This window comes from Somniosus microcephalus, chromosome 15 (genome assembly GCF_052327205.1).
Source record: "Somniosus microcephalus isolate GS21.2 chromosome 15, FLI_Smic_1.0, whole genome shotgun sequence".
Classification (NCBI taxonomy): Eukaryota; Metazoa; Chordata; class Chondrichthyes; order Squaliformes; family Somniosidae; genus Somniosus; species Somniosus microcephalus.
Window position 1 is genome coordinate 57,855,576 of NC_141001.1, and position 26,061 is coordinate 57,881,636.

Here is a 26,061-nt window from a genome sequence, read left to right on the forward strand (position 1 = left end):
AATGTCTGGTATGCCTTGATAAATTTTAAACATTGATTTCTTGACTAACTATCCTTTTTCTCTGTCCCTCTTTCTGCCCTCACACTGTGGTACAGGCCATGGCTGCAGTCAATGTTCCAGTATCTCTTGGAAGTGGCCAAGAGACTGAACGGAGTACTGGGAGGCTATTCAAGCCTGATCCTGCATTCACCGAATAAGCACCCACACACACTTTGCAACAGGGGTCATTTGACAGTGACATTTCACCTCGCTAGTCCATGGGGGCCGAGGCAGATTGTAGCACTCCACCTAGCGGAGATCACCTAACTCAGGGATCAGACTTACAGCCTTACTGTTCTCTATGGCTCAGGCCCGAATCGGGTGGTGCATTTTCCCAATGAGCTAATAGGGGGCTGCAAACAATCCTTTCCAACTCTATTCAGCTTGGTTCAGCAGTACTGCTCTTACCACTGAAGGTGGTCTGGGTTCTCACGGCATTCCAGGACTTGAGGAAATAATTTACGCCGACAGGTCAGTACAATACTGAAAGAGCACTGCAGTACTGAAAGGGGCCCTGTCTACCTCTTCAGGTGGACATAAAAGATCTCATTGCACTTATCCAAAGAGCAAGGACTTCTCCTGATGTCCTGGCCAACATTTTGCCCTCAAAATAAAATCACCAAAAAAACAGATTAACTGGTCACTCATCACATTGCTGATTGTGGGACACTGCTGTGTGCAAATTACCTACAAAACAACAAAGATTACACTTCAAAAGTAATTCATTAGCAATCAAGTGTTTACAGACTTAAATAGGATAGGAAAGGCACTATATAAATGCATGGTTTTTCTTTCATATTATTATCCTCAGTTATTCTGGGCTTTTATTTTATTTATTGCTCTTCCAGACCAAAAAGTACCCCAAATGGAATATTTTTCACAGATTGCAAAAAGATCAACTCGGATTTTCTCAGTTTGCTAAAATATCGAAAAAACCAAGGTAATTTTATTTTTGGTTGAGAGCAAGATTTCCATTTAATTAATTTTGGTTTCTTTATTCCCCTGGTCTCCAATCGGATCACTCCAAGTCATGGGCCTTCACGAACAGACCTTTGCCAATGCTGAAACTGCCCAGTAGAATTGTTAGTCACCAACTTAAATCTGTATATTAGTTTCAGATTATTATTTCCCAATTAACAAATCAGAACTAAACATATTAGTCGATTATGCCCCAGATTTTGCTGTCAAAAGAACAATGAGTCTAATGGCGCTCACTGTTATTTATGCTCAAATTGTACAGCAACTTCAGGTGAGGGGTAGATGCATGGTTAAACTCAAATATCCAAAAGTTGCTGTCCGAGTTGCCTTTAGCTTCGCGAAAACGGCATCTCGTCGTTTGCCTCACCATTGAAATGCACTGAATGGCGTGAAGTTGCTGTATTTGCACAGTAGATCCGAACTAAACCCGCCACAGAAAGTTAGGGCTGATCTGAAGTGACGCAAGGACCCCGTCTTGGAGCCATTTAAGGTCCGTGCATATTTAATTAAGCATGGATTCAGACAAAGGGAGCTTTTTAAGCGGTCTGAGATTCTTTTAATAACGTGTTAATTACGGCCAATCAACCTCACTGGCACTGAAAAATAACTATTACAAGTGTGGAGTCTCATTCCTTCAGGTATTAATTGTTGGATATTTTAAAAAATTTAAATTTTAAATGTAATTTTTAAAAAAAAGCTTTTATTTTGTCTCTTTTTCTCTTAATCCAAACTTTCTTTCCCTCTCTTTCTGTACCTGATTGACATTGAATTCACCCACTCTAATTTACATTTCCTGCTCAGACCTTGCACTGTTAACTTCACTATCATTCAATCGGATTGGTTAAGGAGATACACATTTGCTTTCCCTGTTCACTTAGGTCCCAAATGCCTGGGCTGGAATCTTTACCTTGGAGTCGGGTTGTGTGCGTGCGGGCCGCGTAGCCCAAAGATGTGAACAGCGCATTCTGCACTGCACGTTTTACTGAATAGCTCCAATTAAAAGAGTCATGCGTGTTTCCTGGTTCAATTAAATGGAGCGGGTCTGATGACGTCATCGATCACTCGTTTCCAGCGCGGATATTTAAAGCAGCCTTGCACACATCACATTTGAAGGTTGATGTAGGAGTGAATTACGTGGTTTCCAGAGGTCTCAATAATGTGATAAAACTGTGGGTCATGGAAACGAGGCAGAGGGCCGCGCCAAGATTCAACGATGCCTCTCTGGAAGTTCTGGTGCAGGCAGTAAGAGCATGCAGGGAGGTCCTCTTCCCTGGCGATCGACGCAAATGACCAACCAAAGACACAAAAAGGGCATGGCTGGAGATTGCAGAGGAAGTCAGTAGCAGGGATGGGGTCAGGAGGATGTGGCTCCAGTGCCGGAAAAGATTCAATGATCTCATGAGGTCAGGACAGGTGAGTGCAATGCGGTCACTTCATGAACTCGCACAATGGCCACTGAGCTTCCGCCTCTCCTTCACAGGCGAGGTTCCTGAGGTATGTGAATTCTGTGCTCAAGAAGTTAAAGCTAAAAGCTGCTCTTAAAAAGTCTCTTAAGCGTCTCCCAACAAGCATTTAAGCACTTCAATGAGGTCACCCGCCTCTGCCGAGCGGGTCCATGGCATGCTGGGAAATGTGCCCGAGTTAAATGCGGAAGTTGGCAGGTTGCCAACACGCTGGAAATTTCGGCAATTTTTACTGCTGACCCGCCCCCAAACCCGCACACTCGGGACTGGGAAAATTCAGGCCCTGGTTTCCCTCGCTGTGATGTTACATAGAAACATAGAGGAGCAGGAGTAGGCCATTCTGCCCCTCGAGCCTGCTCCGCCACTCAATGAGACCATGGCTGATCATCCAAACTCAGTACCCTATCCCTGCCTTCTCCCCGTATCCCTTGATCCCTTTAGCCGTAAGAAATATATCTAACTCCTTCTTGAATATATTAAATGAATTGGCCTCAACTGCCTCCTGTGGTAGAGAATTCCACAGGTTCACCACTCTCTGGGTGAAGAAATTCCTTCTTATCTCTGTCCTAAATGGCTTACCCCTTATCCTTAGACTATGACCCCTGGTTCTGGACTCCCCCGCCATCAGGAACATCATTCCTGCATCTAGTCTATCTAGTCCTGTTAGTATTTTATAAGTTTCAATGAGATCCCCTCTCATTCTTCTAAACTCCAGCGAGTACAAGCCCAATCGATCCAATCTCTCCTCATATGTCATTCCTGCCATCCCAGGTATCAGCCTGGTGAATCTTCGCTGAACTCCTTCCATGGCAAGAACATCCTTCCTCAGATAAGGTGACCAAAACTGCACACAATACTCAAGATGTGGTCTCACCAATGCCCTGTACAACTGCAGCAAGACATCCTTGTTCCTGTACTCGAATCCTCTCGCTACGAAGGCCAACATACTATTTGCCTTCCTAACCACCTGCTGCACTTGCATGCTTACCTTCAGCGACTGATGCGCAAGGACACCTAGGTCTTGTTGCACTTCCCCTTCTCCCAATCTATTGCCGTTCAGATAATAATCTGCCTTCCTGTTTTTGCCACCAAAGTGGATAACCTCGCATTTCTCCACATTATACTGCATCTGCCATGCATCTGCCCAATCACCCAACCTGTCCAAATCATACTGGAGTTTCTCGGCATCCTCCTCATAGCACACACGCCCACAAAGCTTTGTGAAGTCTGCAAACTTGGAGATATTACATCTAGTTCCCTCGTCTAGATCATTAATATATATTGTGAATAGCTGGGGTCCTAGCACCGATCCCTGCGGTACCCCACTAGTCACTGCCTGCCACTTGGAAAAAGACCCGTTTATTCCAACTCTTTGCTTCCTGTCTGCCAACCAGTTCTCTATCCAAGTCAGTACCTTGCCCCAATCCCTTGTGCTTTAACTTTACACGCTATATGCGGGACCTTAATCGAAAGCCTTCTGAAAGTCCAAATATAGCACATCCACTGGTTCTCCCTTATCTATTCTACCAGTTACATCCTCAAAAAATTCCAGTAGATTAGTCGAGCACGAAAATCCGTGCTGACTTTGTCCGATCCTGTCACTGTTTTCCAAGTGCTCTGTTATTACATCTTTTATAATGGACTCTAGCATTTTCCCCCACTACCGATGTCAGGCTCACCAGTCTATAATTCCCCGTTTTCTCTCTACCACCTTTTTTGAATAGTGGGGTAACATTAGCTACCCTCCAATCCATGGGAACTGTTCCAGAGTCTATAGAATTTTGGAAGATGACCAGCAATGCATCTACTATTTCTAGGGCCACTTCCTTAAGTACCCTAGGATGCAGATTATCAGGCCCTGGGGATTTATCGGCCTTCAATCCCGTCAATTTCCCTAACACCATTTCCCTACAAATACTGATTTCATTCAGTTCCTCCCTCTCATTAGAACCTATGTTCCCTGACATCTCTGGGAGTTTATTTGTGTCCTCCTTTGTGAAGACAGAACCAAAGTATGTATTTAATTGGTCTGCCATTTCTTTGTTCCGCATTATAAATTCCCCTGATTCCGACTGCAAGGGGCCTACGCTTGACTCCACCAATCTTTTTCTCCTCACATATCTATAGAAGCTTTTACAGTCAGTTTTTATGTTCCCTGCAAGCTTACTCTCATGTTATCAGCTCGCACTTCCAGCAACTTGCCACGCTAAAAATTTAAAAACCTAAATCATACAAGGGCAAATCTAACTAACAGCAGATGCCGTTAGATGCCCTGCCACAGCAAGTTATGGCCCTACATGTTTTTATAAGAAATGTTCAGAAAAAAATAGTAATAGTCATACTCTGGTCAGAACTTGGTTACTTACCCAGTTTATCCAGTACCCAGTCAGCTTCCACTGGCTCTGTTAGGCTCTCATGTTCTACTTGGCATGTGTATTTCTTCTCAACATCAGCTCTGGTAGGTACAATCTTCACACTACTTGTCAAGTAATAGAGTCCATCGTTTCCCAGAGTTGCCGGACTAACTTCGGATTCTTCTGTCATTTTCTCACCATTTTTGAGCCATGTAACTGTGATTTCATTGGGGTAAAAAGAATGTATTCGACAGTTTAAAGTCACGGCCTCTTCTGCAACTAGTTTTTCTGCTTCATACTTTATCAGGCCCAGTTTTGGAGTGGCTGAAAAAAACACACACAAAGAGAAAATTACCGCAGGCTTTAACACAAGCAGATTAGAGATACTGTGGGCTAGATTCTTTGCCTATCCACAGCCAATGACCAGAAAATTTAATCCATTGTGTTCTGAAAATTCTGAAATAAGACCCAAGTGTAAAATAAAAAGTTACACAACAAGCTAATTTAAATCAGTAACTCCAGGGCAATCAGCTACTATGTTTCCCTATTAAATATTTGAGTTCTGAATATTCTTGGATGCATTCTGAAGCCTTCCCTTGTAAAAGTATCAGTGTCTTCAAGGAGTAATTAAAGAAATACAGCGCTCAGGACATGTCACTCTTCACAGGATTTGCCGAATAAAATTAGCAATTTTGTTGCATTACAAAATGTAATCCATTGTTCTATACAAGGTATTGTCAAAAATATTACATACCTTTAATCTTTAGAATTATTTCTTTCTGTTGGTCACTGCCAGTGCACTCATGCTGCACCTTACAGATGTACTTCGTGTCCTGGTCTTGCTGTATATCTGGCACAATAACTAGTACACTGGTGATGTTGTATGTTTTGTCGTCATACTCCATCTCACTTATGTAATGGTGATACTTGGACTTCTTCCCTTTGTCACGAGGAAAGATTGTTCTGTTATCCTTATTCAGCTGAACGATTTCTTTCAAATCATTATTCTTTCCGATTTGTTGCCAAATGATACTTAATGGTCTTGGTTTAAATCCATTGATTGGACAAGCCAAGGCCATAAACTCATTATGAATGGTGTGGGGTGGCACCACAATGTTTGACATCTTCGGTGGCACTTTGGGAAAGAAAAACAAAACAAAGAAATCACTTATTTAAACTGAAAGAATTTTCACGAGTTAATAAGAGCAAGAAAATATTATTTTGCTGTCTGAATTTTCTATGATTTAGAGTCTACAGATGGTAGAACTGCATAACCACTATTAACCACATGAATGTCACTTCATATGCACAAATACATAAGTTAACAAAAAAGAATAGAATCACATAGCATAAACATTAATGATTAAGTGCAAATGTTCATGATTTACCTCCTTTAACATCCAGTGTTACAGTTTTCATAACAGGTGATGCAAGAGTTTTATGTTGAACTTCAATAGTTAATTCAGCCCCATCATCGCTGTATAAATCAGGATACGTTTTGATATCGCACTTTAAATTGGAAGTTCCGTCACTGTTAGTTTCATATTCTGGTTCCAAGGACTTAAAGAATGCATCTTGTTCACACCCATTCATAAGAAGCTGCACTTCATCTAGTTTTCCATTGTGCTTTGTTTTTACTTGGTTCTTTGCAACCTGGTCCATACTATTCCAGCAACAAATTTTCTTTTCCTTTTCATCCCCCTTCCTCTTTAAGAATAAAGCAAGTATAATCCCCTGTGGTCTAAATCCGGTAATTTGGCAACGGAAGACGGCTACCTCAAAATGGCGAATGTCGAGAGGTATGTTGAATTCAGTAATTTTTGGAGTAGCTAATCAAAACAAAAGTAAATTAAAACTTGACAATTGAAATGTTCTCATTTGTTTACTCTGCTTTATTTTCTTGCTGGGACTACAGGTAGAAGTGTATATACAAGACATGATAATGGCCCGTATTTTCCAATCCCTACGGGTGTGTACGAGCTGTGTACACCCGTAGGGGCCTCGCAAGTGCCGGTTTCAGGCATGCGAAGTGCATGCGCTAAAACCAGCACTTCCGATCTGTCAAGAATTCTCGACAGATCATCCGCCTGCCCTGGAGAAAGGCCTCTACGGGTGGAGAGTTCCGCTTTCTGCAGAACCTCCGTCCGCTTAAAACCTTTAAAAATCTTATGCCTAGTAAAAGCAGGCGCAAGACCTGCTTTTACCAGCAAAAGAGTTTAAAAAAGTAAAATAATAAAAAAATTTCACTCATTTATAATTTAAAAATACTTTTTAAAAAGGTAAGTTTATTTTTAGCCCAGTAAAAAACTTATTTATTTTACAAAAATTAAATTTTTGTTTAAAACATTTAATTTAATGTAATTTTAACTAATTTTAAAAACGTGATTAAAATTTTTTTTTATTTAATGTTAAATGTGTTTTTTGAGTGATCCCCATTCATACATTTGACAGGTCTAAGCTGTGATGGCCCACGTGATTCCAGGGACGCTTGCGTACCGCCTGCGCCCCAAGCCTCTGCACACGTGCACGAGCAGAGGCCCAAGAGCGGAAATGTCCGGACCTCCAGAGCCCTCAGGGTAAGGGTGTAGATTATTTCCAGATCGGAGGCATTCACACGCAGGAAGCCTCTGATCAGAAAATACGGGCCATGGTGTATGTATACACAGGGCAGGAGTTTCTGTAAGGTTGTGCTGTTTCTTTCAGCACAATTCGTCTGAAAATTTACAAACCAGTGCAAATGATGTCGAATGCAAAGCGAGTTTGTACTAGAAGCCAGCCCCGCCCACAAAACTGGCCACGCCCCCAGAGTGAATTCATCACCATTGCAAGTTTCCCTAATTGCTCCCATTTGCAGGCCTTCAAGGAGGCTCTTAAAATTAAGCTTTTTTTTTTAGGAGCAAGGACACCAATAGGCATGTTTTCAAAGCTTCTGAATATAATTTATTTTTAATTTACTAAGAAACTGTCTACTGTACACCAATATAACTAGCAAATGGTCCTGCATAGTTTTAAAAGTAATTTTCAGTTATTCAAAATTGGGTTACTCACAGGTGGTGGCCTAGACACTGATTAAAAATGCTTATTTTTTGTGGTAAAGCCATTTTCAGCTGTATTAAGCAAACTGCACCAAGTTACCACTCTTAAATACATCAAGGAATATTTTTTAAAGCAAAGTTAAAAAAGAAAATAAATGACATTCCAAAATGCTGCCCGATTGCACTGATTCATGGCAGATTTTACGTTTGGTGATAGGCAAATGAGTTTGATCAGAAACAGGAGAAAAAATACACTTCTCAAAACGAGTGGAATTTTAGGCACAATTGCACCTGGATTGCCAATTGTGCCCAAAGCGGAAACTCCAGGCCAGGTTCTCTATCTAACACCATTATGGGAGCACAATCACCACAAGGACTGTTGTTGTTCAAGGAGAAGGCCCACCACCACCTAATTTGGGGAAAACATGCAATAAGCAGCCAAAGAATTACAAGAACACAAATACACACATAGTTATTGTACAATAAAAGGGTTTCACCAGTCAACACATTACCTTTTTTAAATTTTCTATAGGCATAAAATCCAGCAAAAAACAATAGTGCACAGAACAGCAATGTACCAACTATACTCCCAACAACTGCACCGGCTGCAGAAGATTTCACAGGCTCTGAAATTTGAAAAATAAATACATTAAGCATTTATACAAAACCATGCAAGAAATAAACTGCTTCACTTGCACAGAGTTTGTTATGGAGCTCCTCCATTTCTGTAAATTAGAAATGAAGATACTTAAACACAGTAAAGTATTTGAAGAATTTGAAACTATGTGCAGTTAATGTCCCCTCTAAGTAATGGTCTAGAAATTTCATGCAGTGAATTGCACTCCTTTTGCACCAATGAAAAATAAGTTGCTGCTGCCGGTGGCCTGGAGAGGTATTTACACCACAATTTCATGGGTCAGCTCATTTGCATGTGTATTAGAGAAGTGCAAAACAGGAGGAATATGCTGTGTTGCATGGAAATTAGAGTAGAGCCTTTAAAAAGCCAGTTCTGGCTGAAGATTGCAGCAGCAGGCAAGTAACAAACGGTGCTCAACTTAGTGTGTTGACTGTATGTCACCTGACTGAATAAATTCTTGTAAAGTGTCCCAAAAACAATCTGCTTGCAGGAGAAAATGTCACACAATGCCAGTGAGAGACAGGCAGCAGGAGAGGGGAGCTTCAACCTGGAAAACCTCACACCCTACGAGATTGTAGCCATGCAGCACATGGAGTGGTTTGGTGCTCTTCCTGTGGGAGCCAGCAAGATTGACGGCAAAAGGTTGGCACTTGAATAACAACAACAACTTGTTAGTAGTAAAACATCCCAAGGCGCTTCACAGGAGCGTTATAAGACAAACTTTGACACTGAGCCACATAAGGAGAAATTAGGGCAGACGACAGGTAGGTTTTAAGGAGCATCTTAGAGGAAAGAGAGGTAGAGAGGCAGAGAGATTTAGGCAGGGAATTCCAGAGCTTAGGGCCTTGGCAGCTGAAGGCACGGCCACTAATGGTGGAGCGATTAAAATCGACGATGCTCAAGAGGGTAGAATTAGAGGAGCGTAGATATCTCGGGGGATTGTGGGGCTGAAGGAGATTAGAGAGATAGGGAAGGGCAAGGCCATGGAGGGATTTGAAAACAAGGACGAGGATTTGAAAATTGAGGCGCTGTTTATCTGGGAGCCAATGTGGATCAGCGAGCACAGGGGTGAAGGGTGAACGGGACTTGGTGCATGTTAGGACACGAGCAGAGTTTTGGATGACATCAAGTTTATGTAGAGTAGAAAATGGGAGGCCAGCCAGGAGTGCATTTGAATAGTTAAGTCTAGAGGTAACAAAGGCATGGATGAGGGTTTCAGCAGCAGGTGAGCTGAGGCGGGGCAGAGTCATGCGACATTACGGAGGTGGAAATAGGCCTTAGTTCCGGCACGGATATGTAGTCGGTCGGAAACTCATTTCGGGGTCAAATATGAATAGTGACTGAATACGTACACAGTCACCATGGCATCTATATGAAGCACCATACAGCCACAAGCTTCCAGTCCTACTCTACCTCCTTAATCCCAAGGTACACGATCACCCACACTTAGCTTGCACCCTACATTCCTGCAGATTCATCACAGCAATGGCGGGCAAAGGACAAGTACAATGAAGAGAAGGAAGAGGATGGTGATGACGAACAAAGACTCAACTACTTCTTGTTAAATCTGAAGATGAGGATGAAAATGACAAGGATGATGAATTTGGATAAAAGCTCATCTATGAATCCCTGCAGAGACCTCCTGCCCCACTTTCTGCTGCCACAACCTCCTCAAACCCATCTCCTGTGTCACTTGCTTTTTCACTTCCATGCACCAGCTCAGATACATTTAACGGGAGTGGGCGGGGAGACAGGAATTAGATAGTGTTAATGAGGAAGTGACCAGCTGATTCATAGATCACGAGGAAGCTGGATGAATGGGAAATGGATGAGGAATTGCCAACTAACCAGCAGAGGATCGAGAAGGCTGCCCATGAATTCGCAGTCATGGGATCCAGAACACCTGGATGCTAAACTGAAAATAAAGTTGTTCAAGGAACATAGTACCCATGTGTAGGCTCCAAGGTCAGTCTCCAAGGATGTGCAGCAACTGACAGTGTTACTTGAGCCGACAGCTCTCATTTGTGGCAACATCAGGGAAAAAATTTTCTTTGTTGCAGTTTCACTGCAATCTACAACAGACCCCAATCTAAGAAATGGCCAGGGACCAGTCAGTGTCTCCACCTCCACAGAAGCACAGACTCCAGCTCTGGTAGCGATAGTGAAGAGAATAGACAGCACCCAGCATACCAACTTCCTGAGCATGGGGGGGGGGGGGGGGAAGACAGATTCAGGGCTTAGTGGAATGGTAATGGCTGTAGTTGACCTGCATGATCTTGCTGTCTCTCACAACAGCTGCACATTACCAGGCCAACAGAACATAGAAGGTGACCCCAGGAACATGCTCCATTGATGTAACCAGCATCAGACCCCTTTCAGGAGCAACCTGACAGTGATTGGAGGACCACTTTTTGTAGAACATGAGCAGCTAACCATCTCTTGTGATTCTGATCCTCATGTTACATCTGGGAGAAGAACTAGAATAAGAGAAAAATAGGCATATTTAGACACCCAAAAAGCATAATGTTAGGAAAGAGCAGACTGGTTTGTGTTCACTTTGGACTTTGTTGCATTAAAATATAATGTGCACTTACGTCATGCTTTGTTCTTCATAGAGGTTATAGTTAGACATGAAGGAGTGCATTTATTTCGTGTGACTTATGGAATCAGGTGATGATTACTGGGAGTAATATCTGGTGGGATCCACCCTCCTCAAATGCTGCCTTACTCTCCTTTGTTTCATCCTATTCCATGATAATGGCATACAAGCACATCCCATAGGGAAAGCCGTATCAGCTCCTGAAAAGCCCTAGCTCTGGGTGAGGGGTGGGGTTTAAATGTCCCGGTGGTCTCACACGGTCAGAAGCAGCGAGAAGCAAGTTCAGGTCTGCGCAGGCAGAATGGCAAAAAAAAGACAAAAAGCTGCAAAAATCACTACTGAAACTGTCCACACCTTCACACTCACAAACTCCTCACTTCTGCCTGTCTCAGCTTATCCTGGAAACTATTCCTTATAATTCTCATTCTAACTATCCCAAATGCACGGAGTGTAAAAGCAGGAAACTCGGAGATGCAGCTTTACTGACCCGCACTTTAATTAATATATATATGAATTAACAACAGAAAATGCTGGAAAAACTCAGCAAGTCAGGCAACATCCGTGGAGAGAAATTTGAGTTGACGTTTCGGGTTGGACCCTTCTTCAAAACTGGAAAGAAAAGAAACTAGATCGAAGGCAGGGCTGCGATCGGACAAAAGAATAAAAGAAACAAAAGAAGTAAAAGAGATTAGAAGCTAGACGAGATGGTAATAGGCTGGGATTAGGTGTAAAGTGTACTGGCAGGGCAAAAGATAGCTGCCAGGTGTGAGAGAGAAACAAAAGGAAAGGGGGGGGGGGGGGGGGGGGGAGAAAGGAGTGGAACAATTACAAGAGAAAATGAGATGGGGGCCGAGCTTATGATCTGAAATTGTTGAACTCGATATTGAGTCCGGAAGGCTGCAGACTGCCTAATCGGAAGATGAGGTGCTGTTCCTCGAGTTTACGTTGAGCTTCCGTGGAACAATACAAGAGGCCAAGGACGGTGAATTACCTCACTTGGCAAGCAAATCAGGGGAAGGGCTACCCTGATTTATACACTGAAATTCCACTGAAAATAGTGGAATTTCTCGGCAAATATGCTTCTAATTAATGCTACATGTTTTACAATCTGCAGCAGTTCACCTAAAATAAATCCTGATCTGTTCAGTTCTACCTGACGGCGATTTTGATCATGCATTAATATGGATCTTCTCATGTAAACCATCGTTCCCAAGGGGCCAAGATCGGCAGTAGGCATGAAAAGCAAAAATTAGGGAGAGGGCATGGTCGGAAAGATTATCTTAAATGAGGCCTTCAAAGACATGGAAGGAACTAGCAATGCAGAATGATTTTGGGACGAAAATTCAAGTGATTTTGACTGAATAAACACTCCCATGGTGGAGCAGAGGAAGCAGGTCACAAGCAACAATTCAAAATCAGAGGAGGGGAGGATTCAGGCAAGGGTGTTTGCCCACAGAAGTTTGCTTAGATCGAGTTGAGTCGGTCTGTGACGGGATTAGTTATTAGTTCCATGGGGTTAAGTGCGCGATAGGAGTACAAAGTTCATGCAAGTTACTTTTACTTTAGTTCCACTGCATAAACTAAGAAGCTAGTCTCATCTGAAGAGAGACCCAGTCAACAATGCAACTGATTTCACTGTAGCTTTTATTAAATCACTTCATATCTTCCTTTTCTTAAAGGTTTATAGTTTCTGAGCAGTATTTCTGCCATGTTATCAGCTCTGATTTCAACTTTCAACAATAAAACAGTGAATGTCACTGGGGTAACTCTCAGTAGTTTCCCGTGGCAAATTGAACTCCCTTTTAATACGAATTGTCTTTTTAATTGCTTAAATAGTGTGGAATCGAGTTCTGGTGATCGATTTGGACAGAACTCCAGTTACAATAAGAGAATAATCACAAAATGTACAGGTGACAATCCCATGATGCCCCAGCTGTCCATTCAAATTCCAACACTTTAAGCAGAGTGCTGCACAGATATTAATAGTGCCTGCGTGTTGAATCATTGAATGCTGGGCAACACAGAGCAATCACACGTTAAATTGTAACTGAACTTTTAAAGCTTTGTTGTCCTACAAGCATCCAGAAGGGGACTAGGTTCATAATAGCTCCTTTATACTTGCTGCATTAAACCAAATGCTTCACTTGTTTTCTCTTGAATTGTAACAGCAGTTTAACCTGCAGATCAGTAAGCTGCCAAAACCCGAATGAACTGCTCATGTTCTAAAATATTGCTGGTATATTGAAGGGAAGGAGAGCTCAGAAGACTACCGATCAGCTGTTTAAAATATGTTACTATTCAGGAGACTACGGACCTAATGGCATGTATAAATGCAGCAAGTATGACTCTTATCCCTTTTTGAGTGGTATAGCAGGCTTTGAAAAAGTTAATTTACAAATTAGAGCAAGTGGCTGCTTAACTGTTCAGCAACATTGCTCATTGGCAGATGAATAACACTTTGCTAAAAGCAATGTTTTTTAATTTGAAAGCTGGCCCACAGGCAGACTTTGGATTGCCACCTTCTTCCCCATGATAGATATCTTCTGATCTGGATTTCCAGCACAAGCATCAATATCGCCAATGGGCATAAAGAGAAGATATAATGTAAACAGAAAAATATAAAAGGATAATCTGCAAATGCTAGAAATCCAAACTGAAATAAAAACAGGATTTTTAAAATTTTCTCTTAAAGGGGAGGTGCAGTTTGACGAGAGCAGGTGTTGGAAGTCTTTGCACAAGGGAGTTTCACCTGGGAAACACACAGGAATGGCACAACATGCCAGAGAGGGGGCTCCAAGGTTCTCCGACACAGAGCTGGAGGCCTTAGTGCAGAAGGCGGACAGGAAGAGAGAGGTCCTGCATCCGCAGGGGGCCAGGAGTCCATCCAGACAGACACTGCGAAGGCAGTGGGAACAGATAGCAGTGGAGGTAAATGCCAGCAGTGTTGCCACAAGGACCTGGATGCAGCACCGAAAGAAGTTCCATGGCCTCACACGAGTGGTCAAGGTCAGTGAATCTTCAAATGCCGTATCCCACCAAGTGCACTACTAGCCTCACACACTGCTCAGTGCACCACACCCCTATCGCTCACCTACCAACAATCTCCATCACTCATGACTCAAACCTCACATTCATAGCTCCACTCCACCCTCACACACTTACCACAGCTGCAAGCCGCACGCCCATATCTCACAGCTTGCACACACTGCCAGCAAATCATCCATGATAGCCACACCAACCAAACACATTGCACCACACTCGCTGACACACTTCTCTCTCTCTTACAGGAGAAGGTGTCGCAAAACCGCAGGCAGCAGCAGCTAACCGGAGGTGGACAGGTGCACCTGCATATCCTAACCTCGATGGAGGAGGCGGTGCTTGGCATTATTGGAGCGGCCGTGACTGAGCCCATGGCCAGCGGCGAGGCTGAAACCATTGAAAGTGATGGTACGCTCATACCTAATCCTCCTTCTCACATTCCACTTCCCCTTCATCCCACACTCTCTTCTGATTTATAAACTGCACATGGTGCAAGCGTGCAGATCTTGCTTCCCGCCCCCATCACCACAACCCTACCCTTGTGCCTTTCTCCTTTCAGACACCCAAGAACACCAACCTGGGCAGACAGTGGTGGAAGAGGAAGAAAACATTGATGTATAAGAAACACTGTCACTCGATCTAACACCCGCAGACACCAGCTCAGATATTGGCAATGCGCGTACTTTAGAAGGTAGCATAGAGACGGGATCCGGACATGGTGAGTCACCGGGCACAAATCGGCTGCAGCCAGGGCAGGGGGAATGGTAGTTCAGGTGCTTGTTCCCCGGAGGGCGAAGTCGCACACGAGTTCTCAGGTGAGGGCCTCGATGGGGCGGCCTACAGAAGACGACTGATGGGTATGCACAATGTAATGCTTGGTGCATTGGTAGGCCTGCCAGAAAGTCTGAATGCAATGTCAAGGAGCATGGAGGAGTCCAGCACCAATATTGGTCATGGCTTTGTGCAGAGCTTGGAGCCCATCCATTCCAGCATGGAAGGGTTGGACAGAACCATTAGTGCACTTGTGGACCCAACCATGATGCAGCGTCTGATGGCCGATGTCTCAGCTTACATTGCAGCACAAGCAGAAGCCACCCTATGTCTGAGTGCTGCAGTGGAAGCTCAAACTGAAGTCATGCAAGCTCAGCTTGTTTCCATGCAAGAAGACTGCTGCCATCATGGCTGCAGTTACTAGTGTTGAAAGGGACTTGTAGGGTGTCGCAGTAGTCCAGCAATCTGTCATCCATCAGAAGACTAGGATTGCCGAGGTGTCACCCCAGGAGTGTCATTGGCTCCGTGGAGCATGAACCTGCCGTTCTCGCTCAGGATGACAGTATTCATCCTTCCACCACTGCCACTCCATCAATGCCCTTGCTGTTGTCTGTCAGACAGCCAGCCCAGACTGCTGCCACCCATGCCGAGGTGGTGCAGTCCAAAGCCGGGCCTTCTAGGCAGAGAGCTGCTCGAGGTCGTCCTGCAAGGCCATCTGCAATCTTCCTCCACTGAAAGTCAGCAGCCTTCCACTAGCCATGCTGCAGCCACTGGGGTAGCACTGCATAGCAGCACTAGGATAAGCAAAGGCACACGCAAGACTGGCACTAAGGGAATGCACAAACTTGGTTTGGAATGTTTGTTTTGTGGTGGCTTTTATTTTTTTAGCATTGTGGCCAAGACGATGCTGTGATGGCCCATAACAGAGGGAAGGTAAGGTGTGGGACTGTGGGTGAATGGGGAATTGGGGTTACGTTCACTGGCATTGCAGTCGGATCAGTTGATCATCGGCAGACCAACCAGAAAGTGGCTGTATTGGTTGCTTGCTCCCTTCCTCCTCCTCAGCTCTTCACCGTATACCTGGTGGCAAAACCTGTGCCCTCATGGTGGCGAGGTTGAGCAGCATGCAGCAAACCACGACTAATCATGAGACACACTCTGGCGAGTACTGCAGGACTCCTCCAGAGCGGTCCAGGCAGCGGAAGCGTTGTTTAAGTACCCCAATGGTCTGCTTGATCACATTTCGTGTGGCAGCATGGCTTTTGATATATGCATGCTGCCCACGTGTGCTTGGGTTGTGCACCGGAGTCATGAGCCAGGTGGTCAGCGGATAGCCCTGGTCGCCCAGTAGCCACCCTCTGGTTTGTCGTGGTGGCTCAACTGCGAATGGTACAGCGGACTACCGCAGAATGAAGGCATCATGACTGCTGCCAGGATACCGAGCATTGAGCTGCATGATGCGCTGAGTATGGTTGCACCCCAGCTGGACATCAAGTAGTGGATTCCCTTCCAGTTGCGTTACATCTCAGAGTTCACATCCAGTGCCCGCAAAGCAACGTGTGTGCAGTCAATGGCATCCTGCATCATGGGGAAGGCTGCTATCCTGGCGAAGCCGCGTGCTCACTCCGCCTGGTTCTCTCTGGCAAGAGAGAATGAAATATATTCACTTCTCTTTCCATACAAAGCCTCAGTGACCTCCCTTATGGAATGGTGAATGGTAAACTGTGAAATGTTGGAAATGTCGCCTGCTCCAGCCTGGAAGGAGCCCGATGCATAAAAATCTGGGTACTCTGCATACTTCCGGCGCATGCTTCCTGCGCCGACGCAAATGCCTTCACTAAAATGGCGTCCTGCACCAGAAGTGTGCGTGGTGCGACGCCATTTTCGAAACAACATAGCACCCGTAGCAGCAAAAAAGCAAGCGCTATGGAGCCAAATTTCTAGGCCATTATGTCTGGTTAATTTAATAATCATTATGGTATACAATGACCGAGTTAATTAGTAATCTTATAATAAGGAATCTGCTGGGGAAGAGGGATCATAATGTGATAGAATTTCATATTAAGTTTGAGAGTGATGTAGTTAAGTTTGAACCAAGGTCTTAAATTTAAACAAAGCCAATTACGAAGGTATGAGGGCAGGCTGGCTGAGGTAGATTTGGAAATTAGAATAAAAGATATGACGGTAGATAAGCAACTGCAAACATTTAAAGAAATAATTCATAATTCTCAACAAATAGACATTTCCTTGAGAAATAAAAACTCCATTGGAAAAGTGGTACAGCCATTGCTAATTAGAGAAGTTAAGGATAGTATTAGATTAGAAAGAAGAAAGAAAGACTTGCATTTATATAGCGCCTTTCACGACCACCGGACGTCTCAAAGCACTTTACAGCTAATGATGTACTTCTGTAGTGGAGTCACTGTTGTAATGTAGGAAAAGAAGAAGCTTACAATGATATCAAATAGAGTAGTAAGCCTGAGGATTGAGAGGGTTTTAAAAATGACTAAGAAATTGATCAAGAGGGAGAAAATAGAATGAGAGTAAACTAGCAAGAAATATAAAAACAGATTGTAAGAGCTTTTACAAGTATGTAAAAAGTAAGAGATTAGTGAAAGTAAACATGGGTCCCTTAGAGGCAGAGACAAAACAAATATTTTGTGTCTATCTTTACAGTAAAGGACACAAAGAACATAACAGAAATTGTGGGGAACCAAGGGTCTAATGTGAGTGAGGAACTTAAATCAATATTGGTAAAGAAAAAGTACTGGAAAAATTAATGGGACTAAAAGCTGACAAATCCCGTGGACTTAATGGCCGACACGCTTTTTAAAAGAGGTGGCTGCAAAGTTAGTGGATGCATTGGCTTTGATCTTCCAGAATTCCCTAGATTCTAGAATGGTCCCGGTGGATTGGAAGGTAGCAAATGTAACACTGCTGTTCAAGAAAGGAGGGAGAGAAAACAGGGAACTATAGGCCAGTTAGCCTGACATCAGTAATAGGGAAAAAACTAGAATCTCTTATTAACAATGTGGTGACAGGTCACTCGGAAAATCACAATACAATTAGACACAGTTTTATGAAAGGGAAATTGTGTTTGACAAAATCGAGTTTTTTGAGGGTACCACCATTTAGAAAGTACCCTGTTCTATGCTTTTTAGGTCCAAAGTGGATGACCTCACATTTGCCTACATTGAAATCCATTTGCCACAGTTTTGTTCATTCAATTAATCTATCGATGTTCTTAATGTCTTTTCATTGTGGAGTAATAAAGGATAAATTCTTGATTTAAATTCGATGAAAACCTCAGTAGAAATTCAATATTAAACAATGGGCACAAATCATTTTAAACAATTGTAAGATTCAACAAAAGCGCGCTGAAAAATATTCCCATCTTACGCAAAGAAGAGCACATACCTTTCACTGTGAGCACAGTTTCCAGTGAACGACTACCAGGAAGTGATCGGTGCTTCATGACACACCTGTACTTATTATCATCATCATCCACTGTTGGTTCAATTCTCATTCTACTGGAAACATTAAAGGTTCCATCACTGTTGGAAATTGGGGTACCAGTGCAGCTATCTGTTATTATTGTCACAGTTTTGTCCTTTGATATCTTTTCCCAGATGAGCTCATGCTCCGAAGGATAAAATCCTGTTACGTCACATCTCACAGACCCCTCTGAACCAGTCAAAATGGTAATGTGTTGTGTGGACAAATGGACCACTGGTTGAGCTGTGTTGAAGATAAATGTAACAATTGGTCAGACAGGCTGAAGGCACATTACCATAAACATCTAAAGCCAGATCAAATTTTTGTTGTGCAAACGTATGCTAAGCACACCACTTTCCTTACTTCAGGTATTTCTCTCATATAATTATCGACTCCGTTTCTTCAAGTATGTGGATAATTATATCTGGAGTGAATTAAGTAACTACTCCAATATCTCATTCAGATTGAAGCATTCCAAATTCCTCCACCATCAACAAGCATTTTTATAGCATGTTTAATGTACAAAAATGTTTCAAGGTGCTTCACAAATGATGGGGAGGGAACAGACGAGGTGACTAAAAGCCTGGTGGAATAGATATGTTTAGAGAAGGTGTTTGAAAGCAGAGAGAACACTCTGCTACCAGCAGTGGAATGGAGAGGGCAGGGAACGCACAGGAAGCCACTGAGGAACAAAATACTTGGGGTGGGGCACAAGAGTGGAGATGAGGAGAAAGGGGGCGATGAGAATGAAGGGGGAGATGACGGGGAGGAGGCAGAATAGGGAGAAGAGGGAGAGGAGAAGGACAACAACAATGTATTTATATAACCTTCAATGTAGATAAATCTCCAAAGGCACTTCAGAGAGGCATAATCCGTTTCAAAAAATGGTAAGCCAAAGAAGGAGATATTTGGAGGGGTGGCCAAAAGCTTGGTCAAAGGCATATTCTTTAAGATCCTCCTTAAAACCTGAGAAGGAAGTGGAGAGATGGAAGGTGCTTAGGAAAAAAAATTGCCACAACATAGGGCAAGGTAGCTGAAGGAATGGTGGGATGGAGCAGTGCAGGATACTTAAGAGGCTATGGTCAGATGAACGGAGTGTTCGGGGCAGGGTTTGTAGGCATGGAGGAGGTTACAGAGATATGAAAGGCTAAGGCTACAAAAGGAGTTAAACCATTTAAAATTCATGAATACTTTAGAACAATTTTTACACATTTTAAAAATATTTCTTGTATTGAGATTTTCAAAACCCTGGACAAATCAGCCAGGAAATATTCTCATGCCATTGAATTTGGTTTGAATTGCTGCAGAAATTGGCCTTGAAAGACCATAGAATTCTAAGGGCTATGGAAATATTACACTCTCAAAGGGTTTAGAGTGATGGTATTAAAGTCCTCAAATTTCCAGTAGTACATCTACCATATTAATATCAAATTTTTGTGCAATTTTTTAATTATGTTTTATAATGATACTCTTGTTGGGATTGTGTGCATAATTTGTATTTTTTCACTGCTTATGTAGCCATCATATATTTCAATGTTGGGAGTATTCTCATTCGTTGGGTGTGTTTTGTGACTGACTAAAACTCTTCTACTCTTCCCCAACACTGTCCTTCACCTTTCTCCTCAGAGAAGTACCCCTACTGCACCATTGTAAGTTTCCAATTTCCCACACAGCCTTCCTGCTGGTCTCGGGAGTGAGATTGCCAATATTAAGAGTGCTCAAACTCATTTCACACATGCTGCTAGCAGACAGAGCGGAATCTCATTCCATCAGTCTGGGCTGCATTCAAACCCAGACTTCATTGGTGAAAAGATAAGTGTGCTAACCCAAAGAATCACCTATTCTATCTTGAGCATGTTTATTGTACAGCTTTATGCTTAAATATACTATACCTTAGTGTTTCCCCAACCCACTTAATAGAGATCAACAACAGTTAACATTTTGGAGACTTACCTGACACCTGCATTTCTGAACTCTTTGCTACCTTATCAGGAGTGACAAATACAACACAGGTGTATTCTCCTTCTTCATTAAACTGTACATTTGGAAGATAAAGTGAAGCATCTCCTTTCTGTAATTCGGTTTCAGACATTTTTGCTCCTGGTCTTATTGGCTGATGTTGTCCTCCATTAAAGACATAGATCTCTTCCTTTTTGGGCCCAAACAACCACTGGACACCTACATTTATTAAGTCGAGTGTTGGTGTTTTATAGCCGGTAACTTTACATTCCAGGGAAACATCTTCATTCATTAAGACATTCTTTGGTTTTGCAAATATGTTCACATCCAAGGTTTCTAAATATCAATAGAACAATTATACATTAATATCTCCATTCAAGTATCACAACTAGAAATAAAACAGATTCAAAATATACTGCTTGATGTGGCACAGTAGCACTGCCATGGAATGGTTGGATGCAAGGCACATCCATGATTCCCTGACGTGGTGCACTACCAATCTGTCATCCCTTTGAGAGGGGTTGAGCAAATTTAGGATTAGGGTGCTTCCTCACAGGGAATTAGGGAGCATCACATTAGGTAATTCAAATGCATCCCCTAGCAACTGATTATGAAGCAGCAAAGATGGAAACTTCAAAGCAGGTTGTATGACTGTCCTCCCAGGTGGGTATGATGCTTAGAATGGGAATACTACAAAAAGAGAGAAAAATAAATATTACGATGATATATTTCTATTGACACACACACACACATCTCCAAATCTGTTTTCTTTCTCTCTCAAAAGGTGACAATTGGTGCTGTTGTAGGGTTCAACAGTCACAGTAGTCCTCCAATATAGTCAGTGGTAGACTTCAGATACCTTGTCCAAGTGGTTATTCTTCACGTTAACGTAAACATTGTTCGAAAACTATTCAGCCATGAAGGTCTGCAGCTGATCTCTATCCTGTATTCCTGTCAACACACATGCACATTGCAGAAGTCTGTCGATGACAATCAGAAGTGGGTCCCTGGGCTATAGATGAAGTTTCCGTTTGTGAGATATGGAGGGAAACATTTACTCTGGCAGGGCTTTTGCTGACCTCGGCGGGCGACATTGGTAGCAGGTCCCGACCCCGCTGCTGGCTCCAGCCCGCTGTCCAAAATGACTTTCCGTTGATGGGGCTTGTTAAGCCCGCCCAGCGCGTTTGCCGGTCCAATTAGAGGAAGCGGGTCTGATGACGTCATTTGACGACGCAGCATCAGCCGGTTTCTTTAAAGGGACCATGGCCAACCTTATTTTGACATTTGTACTGTCCGTGTTCTACAGCATTGAGGTGCTGCAAACACTGACAAGCACTGTACAGAGGTGCAAGGCTGCACTCAGGTTCTCCCATGACTCCCTCCATATGCTTATGGAGGGAGTCACAGCACGCAGGGAGGTCCTCTTCTCTTCCCATGGGCGGAAGAGAACTCCCCAGGAGACCAACACAGCCTGGTTGCACATTGCACAGGAGGTCACATGCAGGGATGTTGTCAGGAGTACCTGGGTGCAGTGGCGCAAACCTTTCAATGATCTCAGTAGATCACGAAACGTTAGTAAAAAAACACACTACCTTCATCCTGCTGTGCCTCTCATCACATCCCCTACCTTCCCCCTGCACATCCTTACTCACACCAACTTATCTTGCACCTCCACCCATCCCTCCTTCTCTGCCTACATTATCACAACCCCATCTCACTAGCCACCCCTCACACTCACCCTCATCCTAGTGCAATCATACCAACTAACAACACACAAGGGTAGCCACTTGTGTGTTTTATCCAATGTTCATGTAAAGTTTCTGTTAATGTGCTGTCAAACATTGAAATCTTTATTTTCAACACTTTGCGTTCTTTGACAGATTTGTGTGCACCTTTAGAAGTGGCTTAGTGAGCTGCAGGGAATGGTGAGACATAACGGTACCCACTGCAATGATGGTGAGTGTGGAAGGAATGGCTTGGGCATTGTAATGATGCTTTATGGTGTTGGTGTGAAGTGGTGCCAACCTGGCGCATCATGTGGCAGCCAGGGTGTGCAGCATCAAGTGAAGTAAATCTGGCCATGGTGAGGCCATCCCTGGCCTCCTGGGCAGCAATGTGCTCAGGTACCCTGTGTCCTGTGCAGCATCAGTTGATTGCAGAGAAGGTTGGCGTTGTTGTTGCTGCATGTGTGCCTGGTGCTGCTGGTGTTGGGGCTGGTCGTGGTCGGATTCTGAGGACCAAGATGAGACAGTATAAAGGGCACCCATGTTGATGGAATAGATGGCAGGTGAAGTAGAGATGACAGAAGCATTCTGTCAACGGTGAAAGAGTTCTTCCAATGAGGTGAGTGGAAAGTGGAAAGCCTGCAGAATCTGTGCTGGAAATTGACTGAGAAACAGCTTGTGGCTGAGGCAAGTGATGATCTGTCAGGTGGGAGCTTTTACTGTGCATTTGAAGCTGTCAAATAATCAGCTGGAGCAATGGCCACTGAACTCCCGCCTCACAATGACAGCCGTGGTCCCCGACCAGCGTGGTTCCCATAGCCATGAAGTTAAAGTGAAAAGGTAAGTTAAAAAAGCCTGTTAATTATATTATAATAAGTTTAATTAGGACCCCCGCCACTGCCTGTCAGGTCTGCTCAGCGCTGAAAGACCCGACATTGGGAAAGGCACGCGGTGACGGGATGACAGCAGGGTCCTGACCCGGTCAAAAAAATCCACTTTACCACCTGACCCACTACCGATCCCACACGCTGAACCTCCCGTAAAATTCCGGCCTCTGTAAGGGCACATTCCATTTACCCAAGTTCAGAAAACTTAGAAGCAGGTTTGCATGTAAAGGAATAGCCATATTTCAGAAAGATACACCATCCTAGGCACAGAATTCTGATTTTATTAAAACATCACAAACTGGGGTTAAAAATCTAAAAGCCTCAACGACACAAGCTGTAAACAGAAATACAGGTTTTTGAGATAAGATGACGTGTTAACACAAAGTTGTAAACACCATACAAGCTTTTGAAATGGGATTTGGTTGTTAATACTAAAACAATGGCTCTATTGAAGAAGCAAAGAGTTGCTTCCAGAGTGTCTGCAGTTTGGGAGAAACACAATACATTACCCAGTTTAAAGTTTTAGAACTAACACTTCGAACAGAAACACAGAACATTAAAGGAACATGTGCCTTTGTAAAAGTAATATTAAATGAAAGACAGGAGACATATTCCGATCTTTGGGATATAGACATGTTCTCGTTTGTGTAGATGGATGCACTTCCTTCTGCTGGCTGGTCCCCACAAAAACTGTTTTGGAAAATGCACTTGCCAGGGCTATTTCTGATATAATTACTGCAGCTGCTGCACCCAAAATCTTACACTCCGATCAAGGCGGAGCCTTTGTATCCAAGGTCTTCAAAGACTACTGCGAACAAAGGGGGATTGGGTTAGAGCACAGCATGCCACCTCATCCACAATCAACGGGGCTGGTGGAACGTAAAAACCAGGAAGTAAAAAAGCTATTGGTCAAACTGTTGAGAATCAAGGGGAATAAGTGGACCACCATAATTCCGGAGGTACAGCTATCACTCAATAATGTGCCCACATCTGCATCAGGGACAGTGTCCCCTAAAACTCCATATTATCTGATGTATGGGGTTCAGGTGAATACATCGCTTACCCATAGTTCTTTTATTGCCTCTACACACTCCGAGTCCTTGACCCAACAGCGACAGTTAGATTTAAAAAAAAGTAACAGAGGAGATTCATCGAATTGATCAGAGGATAAGGGAAGCAAATAGGCAGAAAAAATTGACAAATAAAGCATGGCAACCCATAGTAGGAGAATGGGTACAGGAAAAGAAGTTCGAGCAAAAACCTGGTTTAAGACCGAAGTGGAAAAAACCTGATCAAATACATTGTGTTATTAATGAAAGAACAGCTCAAATACATATTAACCAGCTGAATGGCAAGCATATTCTTAAAACTGTCTCCATAGACAATATCAAAAGATGTCCTGCGGGATACCGAAAAGGAGGAACAATACAAGGTGCAGTCGTACACTGTCTTTCAAGACCCAGCTTAGAGCACACCACAGGAAATGGATGCGATCGATTATTGATGAGGGTCAGTCACACGGTGTTGCCGGCTCTTCCACACGTTGCTTGGCAAGGCATCAGGAATTGGATTTGCGAAAAGCAACAACCGAAAAAAGGAAAGATCAACGAGTTACTACAGTGAAGGAGGAAGACACTACAGTGAAGGAGGAAGGCACCAAGGATGAAGAAGGAATCAACTGAGTGCCTGGTAAGGCCTTTACGAAAACACGTATCTGTACACATGCCGGATCGAAGGAACAACGTGTCAAGCTTCAATTACTTTCAAATGATGTCTCCTTGACTTGTATGAATAACTCACCTCTACGGAACGTACATCTGCCGATTGGACATTCTAAGTACATGTTGTTTCACTAATTGCATGACTACGTACCTGTTATCCTTTTACATTTTGTTCAATTTAAAATAAGGCAAAACATTGCCCTAGGATGATTTAAAAGGAATTTTCATGTAGCACATGATTGATTTCACGAGATGCACAATATGCTATTGTAACCTTATGAGGAATATTGACCAAACTCTGTCTAGATGTTCCAGCTCATTTTTTGGTCAAGAGGGGGGTGTAAAAGAATAGCCATATTTCAGAAAGATACACCATCCTAGGAACAGAATTCTAATTTTATTAAAACATGACAAACTGGGGTTAAAAATCTAAAAGCCTCAACGACACAAGCTGTAAACAGAAATACAGGCTTCTGAGATAAGATGAAGTGTTAACACAAAGCTGTAAACACCATACAAGCTTTTGAAATGGGATTTGGTTGTTAATACTAAAACAATGGCTCTATTGAAGAAGCAAAGAGTTGCTTCCAGAATGTCTGCAGTTTGGGAGAAACACAATACATTACCCAGTTTAAAGTTTTATAAACTACCCAGTTTAAAGTTTTATAAACTAACACTTCGAACAGAAACACAGAACATTAAAGGAACATGTGCCTTTGTAAAAGTAATATTAAATGAAAGACAGGAGACATAATCCTTAATACAACCAATTGAAGTAGCTAAGAAATGCATAGAACACCCTAGTTGCAGTGTTTTTGATTTACATAGTATAAAAAGGTACAAACAGAAGACTTTGTAAATATGACTTCAATAGATGCACCAAGCAATCACATGGTTTTTGTATTGAACTTGGAACAGTTAGGCGACACTAAGGGGGAGAAATTCGGTATCGCCCGATAGTACTGGCGGTGCGCAAAGTTTAGCGCCAGGCGCAATTTAATCACCACCTCGGGCGATATTGGGTAGCTGCGCCCCTGAAGGTGATTGCGGCGCTAAATTAGGCGCTGCACGACAGTCTTAAGGCGCTAACCCGGTGGCACGACGCAATTTCTCTGTGGGTGGGCGCAGCGCAGGTGCTGTCAATTATCGATTTCAGGCAGACACGCAGGTGCTGTCAATTATCGATTTCAGGCAGACACGCTGGCGCCGGCCCGCTCTTAAAGGGGTGGATCGATTATCATCTCCAGCTGCACCCGGCGCCTCGTAGGCCTCAAACTCGGCAGTAACCTACCTGTGGTGTCGACAACTGCATGAATATGGAGAGGGCCAGGGAGAGAGCGCAGCGCTTCAGCGAGGGGGC

The 26,061-nt window shown here is 43.3% G+C and overlaps 1 protein-coding gene and 1 pseudogene across 1 annotated transcript in view; both read right to left on the reverse strand.

The window, feature by feature from the left end:
* Positions 1-20,852, reverse strand: part of LOC147106762 (uncharacterized) — a 33,995-nt gene extending 13,143 nt beyond the window's left edge. The window contains exons 1-6 of the mRNA XM_086007850.1: positions 20,364-20,852; positions 18,333-18,653; positions 8,382-8,495; positions 6,223-6,663; positions 5,589-5,969; positions 4,847-5,158 (exon numbers count right to left, since the gene is read on the reverse strand). Coding sequence (XP_085863976.1) covers positions 4,847-5,158; positions 5,589-5,969; positions 6,223-6,663; positions 8,382-8,495; positions 18,333-18,653; positions 20,364-20,661 — 1,867 coding nt within the window. The 5' untranslated portion in view covers positions 20,662-20,852. The remainder of the gene's footprint in view (positions 1-4,846; positions 5,159-5,588; positions 5,970-6,222; positions 6,664-8,381; positions 8,496-18,332; positions 18,654-20,363) is intronic.
* Positions 1-26,061, reverse strand: part of LOC147106753 (natural cytotoxicity triggering receptor 3 ligand 1-like) — a 744,151-nt pseudogene that overhangs the window by 680,173 nt on the left and 37,917 nt on the right.